The sequence below is a fragment of the Cetorhinus maximus genome, chromosome 8 (assembly GCF_964194155.1).
Source record: "Cetorhinus maximus chromosome 8, sCetMax3.hap1.1, whole genome shotgun sequence".
Classification (NCBI taxonomy): Eukaryota; Metazoa; Chordata; class Chondrichthyes; order Lamniformes; family Cetorhinidae; genus Cetorhinus; species Cetorhinus maximus.
In genome coordinates, this window is record NC_135886.1 from 125,300,800 (window position 1) to 125,313,320 (window position 12,521).

Genomic DNA, 12,521 nt, shown 5'->3' on the forward strand with positions numbered 1-12,521 from the left:
AGTTGACCCAGGCTCAACAATGTTTGGGGGCAAGAATTCCAGATTTCTACCATGCTTTGTGTGAAGAAGTATTTTCTGGCACCACCCCTTAATGGCCCAGCTTTAATGTTAAGCTTGTGCCCACTGGTTCTGGACTCTCCCACCAGAGTTTGTCTCTATCTACCCTATCAAATCCTTTAATTATCTTCAACACCTTAGTTAGATCATCCCTTATTCTTCTGAGAGCAAGGGAATACAAGCCTAGACTCTGCAACCTGCCTTCATAATTTAACCCTTTAGCCCAGCTAGCATTTTGTTGAATTTATCCTTCACCACCTTCAGTATATATCCTTTTGAGGTGCGTGTCATAAGCTATAATCAGGGATAATCTTGAGTTTCAGCCTTTTATCAGCTTTGTGGAAGCGATTGGTCAGCTTTTAGTAATTTTCTACCTGCAAATCAAGGAATCAACTGGTGAACTTTGGATTTAGGTGGCTGAGTACCAACTCACTAACAATGGAACCGAGAATTTGAGTCTTGACAGTTCAAAGTCAATAAAAAAAGTGTCAGGAGAGCAAACAGAATGAGAGGTTCACATTTTTGTGCGTTTTTATTTATTAATCACAGGAATGATTTAGGTATATGCAGAGCAGCAAACTGGCATAACTCGAGTTACTACAGGGACTGCACAGATCTCATGGAATCAGCTTAACAACTTAACTAACCATAGGTCTGTGAAGTCACCTTCCTAGATATAAGAATTAATGTTTATACAGAATGCTAAAACAAATAACCTGAGCCAAAAACAGTTATTGTTTTGTTCAGTGTAAAAAAGGAAGGCAGGTCAAGGTGGCCCCTCTGAGCTCAGCACTACCCCCACCCTCATCTGAAATAACTGACTTTATCAACAATCTGTTTCTGTGTTTCCGTGGGGGTTGAGGGATGATCGGCTAATGTGTTAGAGGTTTTGGTATGTATGTTGGGGAACCCCAACTCCTAGGACTTTTGTACTAAAGGTTTATTTTACATAAATGCATAGTCTTGCAACAAAAAGTAAATTAAAATTCATGAATAACGTGTTAAAAAGCTGATAAACATGTAGTGGATGTGGCAGAGTTCAAAGGGTGAATTTAATACTTAGCATTGGTAACAAAATATGGCTGCCATACCTAAGTTGGAAAATGAATGGAAAAAGTTGACAATTCTGAACTAGTAAGTAAGTTTTGAAAGGGGAGTAGCTTTAAGCTTTAATTCACTGTGTCACAAGTGTTTCTGACCCACTATTCCAGACATAGTGAGATCTTGATTCTCATCATTTATTTGCAGGGAGAGACATCAAATGTCTTGATTACCTAGAACAGTGAAGGGGCAAGGGAGGGTGTTGATCTAAAACTGGGACTTCTTGGGGCAATGAAATTTAAACTGCATTAAATACAACTCTGTCTTTTCTTTCTAACAATGGTGGTGGTCTGGCAGCTAGCTTGATCAAGGAAGGTGGGTGACCTAGGGAGACTCACAGCAGAGGAAACTAACTACACATTAATTCATTATCGCAAAAGGAAAAATGCCTTTTATGGGATCATTCTTACACTTCAAATTCTGTAGTCCCTCTGACAGTTAAAAAAGCACATGGCCATGGGGAAAGTAGGACTTCCCTCATAATTACTTGATGGGACGCACGGCAACAGATTCTATTCCTTTCCTCTATGTCACAGTTAGATAGATCTAAGCTCAAGGCAATGGAAGGTGAATAATGCTAAATAAAGGGAGATTTCAACCTGGCTGCCAGGTCAGTGTGCGCTGTCTATTCAATTTCCAACCCTTTTCCTTAAGGTGTTCCTGGCAACGTAAAATAGTTGTCCAAAAAATTATGAAATTTTCAGTGACTTGTCACCATATCCAGCTTGAACAGTCCATTAAAAGTAAATTATTTTATAGTAGTGCTTCTAACAAATTTGATGTTATTGGTTTGACCTCCCCCTGTTGGCCAAGATTGCTATTTTGGCATCAGGACTCATGGTTGCTAGGCTATCCTCCAAGTCAACGGACATAAAAACTGGGAGAGATGTAAAATGGGCTGCTGACTTGCTTTCTCCCGTTTCACGCTATTGTACCAAGACTTACTGCAATGCCCTTGAAATGTGGACATCGAGCAAGTGAAACCCATTTTGACGAGTTCAAATAATGGTTTATCCATCAAACAAAACTTCATTTTACAGCAACTGCCCACATAGAAATTAAGTTAACATTAAATGCATGCGTAAAATGTTAAGGTACACTGGAGAGAGAATGACAGAATCATAATATATGCAAAGCATTGGTTGAGTAATCATCAAACTGCATGTTAAAAGTGTGCAACAGCCTGGTGTAAGTCACTTGTGACACCGCAACATAGTAACAAGCAAATGTTCCAACGCTATAATGTTCAGGCTGCTACCGACTCTCTCTCTGCCTTTGGTCAGTCCTTGTTCACTGTTACGCTCTTCAGCCAGACCTGGTGCTGCTACAGCCTCAACAAAATATGAAATAAAACAAAGAGCAAAAAAAAAAAGAAACACTCTCAGATGAGTCTCATACATGTATTACAAAAGAAAAGCAAGAAATTACACAACAGAGAGCCTCAAAATTGTTACACACCTCATGGATCACACAAAATGCTTGCACTCAGCTCTTTCATATTTTCTCACAGCCTGTGACATTGCTCACTTTCTCAGACAGGATACAGCCCATCTCATTCTCTTCCTTAAGAAGACAACTTACATCTTAATTGAAAAACATGCCGAATCTTAGCAATACAAAATACCTAATTGACATTTTGAAGCCAAATGACTGATATACCAAATGGGAACTCTTTCTGAGTAGTGGTAGCCACAGGTAACATTGATCAGCAAGTTGATTTTCCATTCATTTATGGGGAAAGATCAGGGGCTTCAGGCCTCCTATTCCCAGCTAGCATACCTTGAGACTCTACTCCCGTCCAGCAGCAGTCAATTGGGAAATCAGCTCTCAAATGTGGAATTATAGGTAAAGCAATATGCACTTATGTTGTCCAAAAGCAAAATACCGCGGGGGCTGGAAATCTGAAATAAAAACTGAAATTTCTGAATGCACCCAACAGGTCAGGCAGCATCCTTGGAAAGACAAATAAAGCTAGCGTCTTTAGGTTGATGAAAGGGTATCGCCCTGAAATGTTAACACTGTTTATCTTGCCCAGCTTTCCAAATATTATATGTGCTTGAAAGGTTAAAAGAAAATTGCCACAGTTTGCTATAAAGCTGAAATATAAACAGATAACATCAGAAAAGCACAAGAGGTTGACTAGCTTCTAAAAGAGAATGGGGGTTTGTTTCTCCTTCATATCCTGACTGACCTGTTGTGGATTCCCAACATTTTCTGTTTAATTTTCCTATGGAGGTTACTGTAAGATTTATAATTTTGGGGATTTTATTCCCAAGAGACCTGTGGAATCTTTTTAGGATTTTGTACCACCATAACTGGGATTTCTCCAGCGTCATATAGGCTTGCAATGCTGCAAAGGCTAGACTCTGACGTAGATGTTTTCATTAATGGCGTACCTATTGCTTTCTACAAAAGCTGCAATATCAGAGAACAGTGTTGCAGGAGAGGTGTTTTTTGGTTGAATCTCTCCCTTGTTGCCAGGAATGAACACCTTCCCTGGGATCTGTGTACTCCCTCCATGGACATTGCTCTGGATGGAGTTGGCTGGTGACTCACTCACGATACACACGTTCTCATGGTAGTTTGATTTGAAACCTTCCAATGCGTCCTTTGGGACACCAAGCCAATCCTGAAATGAGTAAGACAGTAGTAAAGTGTTGATCCACTTCATATTGGTTTGCTATAGTAACTTGATTAACATGACATTGTAAAACCCCTCTGTTGTAAGGAGGAGGCCGAGTTGTGCTTTCAACTCCCACTCTAACTCTGCACTGACTGCTGAGGTAGCCCGCGCTGGTCTCCTATTGGTTACTACAGATCATGTGACCTTCCTTAACAAGTATTATTCTTAAAGGTACATTACACACTAAATAACACCATAATTACTACATTCTTCCCCTTTTAACTCGGCTATACATATATTTACAAGAACATATTTTTCAAGACAACATAATATTTACACTGGGTTAGGAATTTACAAATTCAGTCTTTCAGGTGGTTTCCTGGTACATGTGGAACGTTGCAGTTCCACAACTTCAGGTTCTTTGTAAGAAACTTCCTTTTCCGGAGTTGCCTCAACATCAGGGGCTTTGGTGGGCACTTGCATTTCAACTCTTACAGGAACATCAGACATGTCAGTCCTGGGTTAAGTATCCTCAACAGGAAACGCAGACCCGGTCATAATCACTGGTGGAACCATATCTTGGTGATTTATCTCTCTCTTCCTTAAATGGTCCACATGTTTACGGATGATCCGACCTTCTACCTCCACATGGGAAGATAGAGGTCCAGTCACCACACTTATTTTAGCCGGTAACCACTTTGGTCCTTCCCCGAAGTTTTTCACGTATACCTTCTCTCCCACAGTAAATCCCCACTCGTGACTATGCCAGTCGTGTCTAGTTTTCTGGCTTCCCTGACTCCTTTCCACCTTCCCCTCTAAATTCGGCATTATTAAGCTCAATCTCGTCCTGAGACAGCGTTTCAACAATAACTCCGCAGGTGTGACACCTGTTGTTGTGTGAGGGGTAGTCCTGTAATGAAAATGAAAGCGTGCTAGCTTGGTTGTCAAGGAATCACCAGTTAGCTTTCTCATGCCTGCCTTGAGCATTTGAACCGCCCTTTCGGCCAGTCCGTTTGAGGAAGGGTGGTACGGTGCAGCTTTCGCATGAGTGATACCATTCAGGCTGATAAACTGTTGAAACTCAGCACTCGTAAATGCCGTGCAGTTATCGGAAACGACTACTTCTGGTAGTCCGTGAATGGCAAAACTCTGACATAGTTTCTCAATTGTAGCAGCCGACGTTGGTGACTTCACCTCATATACGTCCAACCATTTTGAATGGGTATCGACAATGAGCAGAAACATTGTTCCCAGGAAAGGTGCAGTGTAGTCAATGTGTAACCGCACCCAAGGTCTACCTGTCCACTCCCATGGGTGTAATGGAGCTGTCACTGGCAACCTTTGCAGTTGCTGACTTTGCACACAGTGCTTTACTAAACTCTCTATTTCACCATCCATCCCAGGCCACCATAGATAGCTGTGTGCTGTGGTCTTCATTCGGGAAATTCCTAGATGGGTACTGTGTAGTTCAATTAAAAGTGACTCCCTTCCCTTGGAGGAACTATCACTCGTGCTCCCCACAATAAGATGCCATCCTGGCTGGTTATTTCATGTCTTCTGTTGAAGTACAGTTTCATTTAGTCAGATACGGGTGCCTGTGACCAACCACGTAGCACTTGTTCTTGTACCTGAGATAGGACTGGATCCCGACTTGTCCAGTCCCTGATCTGTCGAGCACATACCGGCGAGGAATCCAAGAAATTTAACAGTAAAACAAGTTCCTGTGGAACTGGGACGTGCTCATCATTTTCTTATAAAGGCAAATGAATAAGGGCATCGGCGTTTGTGATTTGATTGCCAGGCCTATGTACAAAAGTATTTGTACACTGCCAGAATTAAAGCCCATTGTTGTATTCTTGCTGAGGCTATGGGTGGTATAGCCTTGTCCTCACTAAACAATCCTAGCAATGGTTTGTGGTCTGAAACGATTGTAAAATGGTGGCTGTGTACATACTGGTGAAATTTCTTGACGTCAAAGATAATGGACAGGCCTTCTTTTTCTAAATGCGAGTGTCCCTTTTCCTCTGTGGTGAGCGTTCTTGACATGTAACCTATTGGCCGTTCCGTGCTGTGGTCCATTTGATGAGAGAGCACTGTTCTCACTCTGTAGGGAGATGCGTCACATGTCATCACCAATTCTTTCGTCTGGTCATAATGCACTAATAGATTGGACGAGTGGAACCATTGTTTCATCTTTATGAAAGTTTCTTTCTGGGGCGCCTCCCGAGACCAACGTTGATTCTTTTTCAGTAGAGAATGCAGGGGCCAGCACAGTAGACAAATTGGGTAAGAACCGCCCATAATAGTTGATCATTCCTAAGGCCGGTTTGAGCTCTGAGGCATTCTTTGGCGCAGGTGCCTCCCTTATGGCTCTCACTTTCTCCTCGATCGGGTGGAGGCCCTGTGAATCTACCCAGTGACCCAAATAGATTACCTCCCTCCTGGAAAAGTGCCTGGAAAGTGCACTTTTCTTTTTTCTAGCGCAGACTTTAATCTCAGCCTTCATTCTGGCCTTCACTGTTGGCCATTCTTCTCTCAGATGCAAGCTCAACTTGTCTGAGCTCAGTGGCTGAGTCTCCCAAAATTTCATTATCTGTCTGCTTCTTGGGAAATTCTCCGACTTTTGCTTCCAAATCCTCTTTGGCTTCATTTAGCTGATTCTTCAGCTCTTCCGTCTCTTTTTTGTATTTGTTTGCTGCTCCTGGAAAATTGAACATTGTTGTGTCTTCTCTGCCAACTCATTCTTCAGTTTGCTCAGAGAGGTGCTGAATTCTTTCCTTGCATTGCCTCATCAAATGTCCGTTCCTATGACAATAGTAGCATTCAATTTTTTTAAACTGCCAATCACCAAAAGACTGATTGTTTCCACCTCTATTAAAACTATTCTTCGATTTTGCTGCCAGGTTATTTTTCTTTATTCTTCGGTTAGCTAGGGCAGTTTCCCGCAGAGTCTTGCTTTTTTGCATCTCTTCTAGTTGAGGTTTCCTGCCCAATGTGGAGTACAGAGCCACTGTGTGCACCCTGTATTGCTTTTGAATCTCTTATTGCTCTTTCTGTTCTGGCCAGCACTATCTCTAGCGCCTTCTTGAAATCCTGAGTCACTTCAGAAAATAATCTTTTCTGAATAGTGTCCTCTTTCACACCACACACCAAATGATCTCTGAGCATGTCGTTCAGAGTCGTACTGAACTCACAATGTTCCGTCAGCTGCTTCAAATTTGCCATGTAGCATGCAATTGTCTCTCCCTGGGCTCTGTTTCATGAATTAAACCTGAACCTTTGCATCGTGACTCAGGACTTTGGTTGAAAATGACCCTTCATGAGATCCACCAATTCACCGAAATTTTTCAAATCTGGGGCTCTGGGTGCCATCAAACTTCGAATCAAGCTGTAGGTTTTGCTCCCACAAGTACTCAAGAGGATCGCTCGCCTCTTCCCTTCCCCCATAATCTCCATTCGCTTGAAAAAAGAATGTGAGACATTCTATGGGCAGAATTTTCTGGCTGACGAGCGGGTGGCGGGGCCCGCACATCAGCGCTTAAAATGTCGCATGAGTGTCCCGACGTCAGCGCGCGGCATCGCGATGTTTAGGTCGGCGGGCGCGTTACGCAGCACGACGCGCGCCCGCCATTAATTAAAGGCCTTGTTAAGGCCATTAAGTCACCAATTGTCAACGATTTTGAGGAGCCCGTGCAAACTTTGGCTCGGCGCACGGGCCCAACGGGCTGACGGGTAAGTGATTTTTTAACAAACCTCATCCACTGGCGGGATGAGGTTTGATATCGGATTTAAAAAAGTTTAATAAAGTTTTTGTGTATTTCATTAACAAGTCCCATCTCGTGTGACATTTTCACATGAGGGGGACATGTTAATGATTTTTATATTGTTCTATTTTTAATCTTTCACAGCTTTTCAGCGATCTCCCTGCGATACCACTTAGCCTCAGGGAGATGTGCGCTCTTTCACACGCATGTGCGAAAGAGCGCACTCTCGCAGTTGGGGAATCCCCCCGCCCGCACAGAAAGCGCAAAGCGCTTCCCGTCGGGCGTCATGTTGGGCGGGCCTTAATTGGCCCGCCCATGTAAAATGCTCCGTTTTGGCAGTGGCGATCGGCTGCCCGCCCGTCAAGGGCAAAATTCAGCCCTATGTATTGAAACCAATTGTCTGTGGCTGACTTAAAAGGAACAATTCTCCCAAATTGTGGCATTTTGAGAGAGGATAACTTCTTCAATTCTAACGGAGCTTGCTACTTACAATCACTGAGCGAGATACAATGCCAATTTCTTTCCAGCTTGATTTCTTATGTTCAATCCTGTTTTATCCTCATCACCAGTTTGTTACAAGGGTGTTTGAGTTGTGCATTTAAATCCAATTCTATCTCTACACTGACTGCTGAGGTAGCCCGCACTACTCTCCTATTGGTTACAACAAATCATGTGATCTTCCTTAACAAGTATTGATTTTAAAGGTACATTACACACTAAATAAAGCCATAATTACTACACCTTTTTGCACTTATTCAGAATTTTGAAGCTCCATCTGTTTTTATAATGGTTCCTGCTGTTGGTGCAACACTGATCTAATTGTTTTATTTTTCTTTTGTTGTAAGGTTTGCTTCCTTCCCTTCCCTGGTCCTGCATTCTAGAATTCTGCAAAGCCACTCCTAGGCTCCTGTTTTGTTCTCAAACAAAATTAGAATCTGTATGAGAGAGGCCAGTAGGTGATTCTCCTGTCAACCTTTCCCTCTCTACAGAGAAGAGGATATGGTGGAGATAAGTCCACCCCTTGCCTTATAATTCCACTGTGACCCATTTCCACCAGGAAGGGGGAGTTAAAATCTCCTCCAATGTCTCGTTTCCAAGCTTACAAGGGCAAATTTACAAGCTTCCCATCACCAACCGTACTTTGAAACATAAGTACTGTGCTCTTGTGGCAGCAAAGACCCCAGTAACAATATTGATGTCCATAGTCTCAAAGCCGCCCAATTAAACTGGAGGCCCATAATAACGTCATTACTCTGCACACATTTGCAAAGGAATAGCTCTCTATTCCCAATCAGCACCTCATAGGAAATAAAACCAAGGAAGGGTGATGCTCAGGGATTGATAGAACCCTTTTCTGCTGAAATCATAGAATTATAGAATGGTTAAAGCACAGAAGGAGGCCATTTGGCCCATTGTGTCCATGCCAAATCACTGCAAGAGTATCTGACCTAGTCCCACTCCCTCTCCTTTTCCCCATAACCCTGTAATTTTTCTTCTCCTCAGGTAATTAAGCAATTCTCCTCTGGAGGCCTGAATTGAGTCTACCTAGGCCGTAATCTCAGACAGTGCATTCCAAATCCTAACCACTAGTTGCAGCGAAAAGATTTTTCCTCACGTCGCCACAAGTTAAATGAGCCTTTAGACACATTAAGATAGTGGCTGGCTGAGGAAGGGAAAAGGACCGTGCATCCCTTTGTAGATCCACGGTCTTTCTGTTGCCATGAGGCAAAGGCAACAAACCTTCACACCTGTGCAGCTCAGAAACCACATGGAACTGATACAATTTACTGAAGCTGTGGCAAAATGTTCTGCCCATTGCACCTGGTGAAGCAATATTGCTGACAGAATCTCGACCCAGTCAGAACAAGAATTTTTTTTAACTGAACACACTGCGGCCTTAGGGAGACCAAATGCAGATTAGGTGACTACTTTGCTATAAACACCTCCATCCTGCCCACATATGTGACACTGCTCACTGTTACTGACCATGTCAATTACACCTCCCACACAATCTGACCACTCGGGCTTCAGCTTCCTACACTGTCTCAGTAAAGCTCATGTGCAGTCCTTTGGTATTAATATTAATAACTTCAGACTTCTCACTTTCTTGGTAGCCAGCACTGGCAATTTGGAATGGGTGTGCCAATGTTTCGGGGCTCTGAGTAAGGGCAGAATTAATGTTTGGGAATGCCTTTTGGAACAATGTGCTGCTGAAATCTGCACCTTTGGTGTGAATCTGTTTTATTTCTTCTATCAGGTGTCTGTGCTGCTAAAGCCTGCTCTGCTTTGCAAGTTTTTCATGCTTCTCTTTCTATCTGCATTACTTTGAGCTGCATGTTCATTGTGGCTCATATATGCTTATTAGTTATTTCCCTCGTTATGCTTCCTATTCTCTCATGCTAATCGCACGTCTGCTGATTGAAAATCTTAAGTAGCAAGCTCGTTGGTAGTTCTGTTAATCAGTGCGCTGCTGTAGTAATCTGATTTGTAATATACCATTCGTACTGGCATTTGCTTTAAAGCATTGCTGCTCTTAAGATAATTGGCCTGAATTTTTCGGATAGCGGGATCCTGCTTCCCGCCATCCGAGGAGTCGGCGGGGAACACATCCGGCCGACTCCGAGGGCCCCGCAGCTATTTCACACTCCAATCAGCGGGCAGGTGCGGAAAATCCTGCCCTAAGTCCTGGTACTGGCGGCCCAGTTAAGTTCAAGGCCTCCCAGGCAAGAGAGGGTAGGGAATGCCTGGTGGGGAACGGAGCAGGTGATTGGGGTCTTGGGGGACAAGCTGCGGGGTGGGGGGATGGGGCAGCTGCCTTTCAGAAGGGGGCTTCTGGTGGAGGCGCCCCACACCCCCTGCACCACCTTCCAACCCGAGATGTAACTTTGTTCTTTATCGGGCTTCCCCCACGGAAGTTCAATCCTCCCACCAGCCCTAAAAATTGAGCCTGGCAGGAACCCATTTAAGGACATCAAATAGGGCAAGGGTGGGCTTCCTGTATGAGGTCCCGCCCACTCCAGCGTAAATTTGCTGTGTGGTCGGGGCGGGCGAAAACATGGAGGGAATCCCCTCCTTTCAATTTCATGGTTTCCCCACCCCAGCCTAAAATTCTGGCCATTGCGTTTTTGACTATTTTTTTTAAATGGCTCTTCTGGTTACTAAACTTGTCAACTCCTGCTCTAGGCTAACAGTTCTGTGCAGTTTTGAGGAAGTGCTTCACTGTTGGAAGTGCTGCCTTTCAGGTGAAATATTAGAGCAAGGCTCTTGTCTTCTCTCTCAGTTTAATGTAAAAGATCCAATGTCACTATTTTGATGAAGAGCAAGGGAGCTATCCTTGATGGCCTGGCCAATATTTATCGCTCAATTAACATCTCAAAAACCAAATAATTTGGTCATTATCTCATTGGTGTTTGTGGGAGCTTGCTGTTTGCATATTAGCTGCTATGTTTCCTACATTACAACAGTATCTACACTTCAAAAGGTATTTCTTGGCTGTAAAGTGCTTTGGGATGATCTGAGGTAGTGAAAGTTGATATAAATGCAACTCTTTCTTTCTTTTTAATTTCCCCCTCAGCTTCACTATGTTTCTGTAGCTTCCATCCATCCAACCACACCCGCACCTCCCGCCCCGCCATACCATATAATCCATTTCTCATTCCCTGTTAAAGGGATGATTAACACCTGCCCCCAATGCCACTTTTTCAATGCCACTCTCTAGAAGTCCTGTGCCTCCCTCCCTGTGAGGAATTGTCTCTGATTGATACTCCAACAAAGGCAACATGATTGAAATAAATCTGTTTTAACAAAGGCTATTTGTCTTCCTTATGTTACCTGGAAGTTGCCATTGTGATTGTTAAATAAAGGATCAAAACTTCTGCCTGGATTTGGAATCTTTGGGATGATTATCACCTTCAACCTGCAAAAAAAAAATCAGTGGGTCAAACTTTGATTTAAACATTAAAAAATCAGTGGGTTAAACCTTGACTTAAACATTAAACTGAGCAGGGCTCAATGAATCATATGTCCTGAATCAGTTGAATGAAGCAACCTGTCTCCAAGGAGAGAGATTCAACAGTGGTAATTACAATACAGGGCTCCTCATTCAAGGTCAAATGCAACTCCCCATCTTGTTTAAACTCTTCTCAGCTGGGCTGTGTAAATGATACCATCTGATGGAATATTTTATCTTATTAAAGGAGGGTGGCAAGTAAAATAACTATAAAGGTGCTTTGTTTCATGTCCTGAAAAGCATATCTTGGACTAGCTGATAAAGAGGCTTTGGAGCCAGCTGCAGGTTCCTTCCAAACTCTTGGCTGAAGAACTAAGAGTAGTCACCCTGATGTTGCTGAAATCACTGAAATACCTAAAAGCTTTCCACAGGAATGGCTGTTCTAGATAGTCGAATTTCTGAGTGCACTTCACTGAACCGGAATCCACCAATCATCTATTTGGAGAGACTGTGGGCATGCTGTACACAATCCTCTGTCTTGTATCTGCAGACTGTCTCCTCCTCCAGTTTATTTGTATCTAAGTTTGTAGAATGCTCATGACATTAATAAATGCCAATATTTGGAACCTGCTGCTCTTCATCTTTATCTCCTTTTGCAAGTCAGCACAGGTACAATTAATCCTGATTATGGAAGTACAACAATGAAAATAGTTTGTTAATTATACATTAATTGTGTTGAATTGTGTGCAAATGGTGGCCATTAACAGGGCATTCTCTTAAGTCCCTTATAAATAGACACACCTTCTGTGCCTGGTGGGCACCACAGGGACTGGGGTGCTTTATCGACCCCCTTAATCACATTTTGGTTTGATGTTTGTAGGTTTCCTTTAAATTTTGTCTTTGGTTTTACAGTTCCCTAATTTAGGGGCTGTGTTTATTTTGTCCCTGAATTTGTTAATTTAGTTTATTTGGTTGACTCCGAAAGAGTTATAAATAGACCCAATGGCCTGGATTTTCCAGCCCCCCC

General features: G+C 42.9%; 1 protein-coding gene across 2 annotated transcripts in view; it reads right to left on the minus strand.

Moving 5' to 3' along the window:
• Nucleotides 1–563: 563 nt before the first annotated feature.
• LOC144683951 (cytokine receptor common subunit gamma-like) overlaps nucleotides 564–12,521 on the minus strand; it is a 52,100-nt gene continuing 40,142 nt past the window's right edge. The window contains exons 7-9 of one of the 2 annotated variants that reach the window (XM_078547568.1): nucleotides 11,377–11,461; nucleotides 3,555–3,787; nucleotides 564–2,482 (exon numbers count right to left, since the gene is read on the minus strand). In XM_078547568.1, the coding sequence (XP_078403694.1) occupies nucleotides 2,464–2,482; nucleotides 3,555–3,787; nucleotides 11,377–11,461 (337 nt within the window). In that variant the 3' untranslated portion in view covers nucleotides 564–2,463. Of the gene's footprint in view, nucleotides 3,788–11,376; nucleotides 11,462–12,521 lie in introns of both variants that reach the window. The other variant, XM_078547567.1, reaches the window with a different exon arrangement.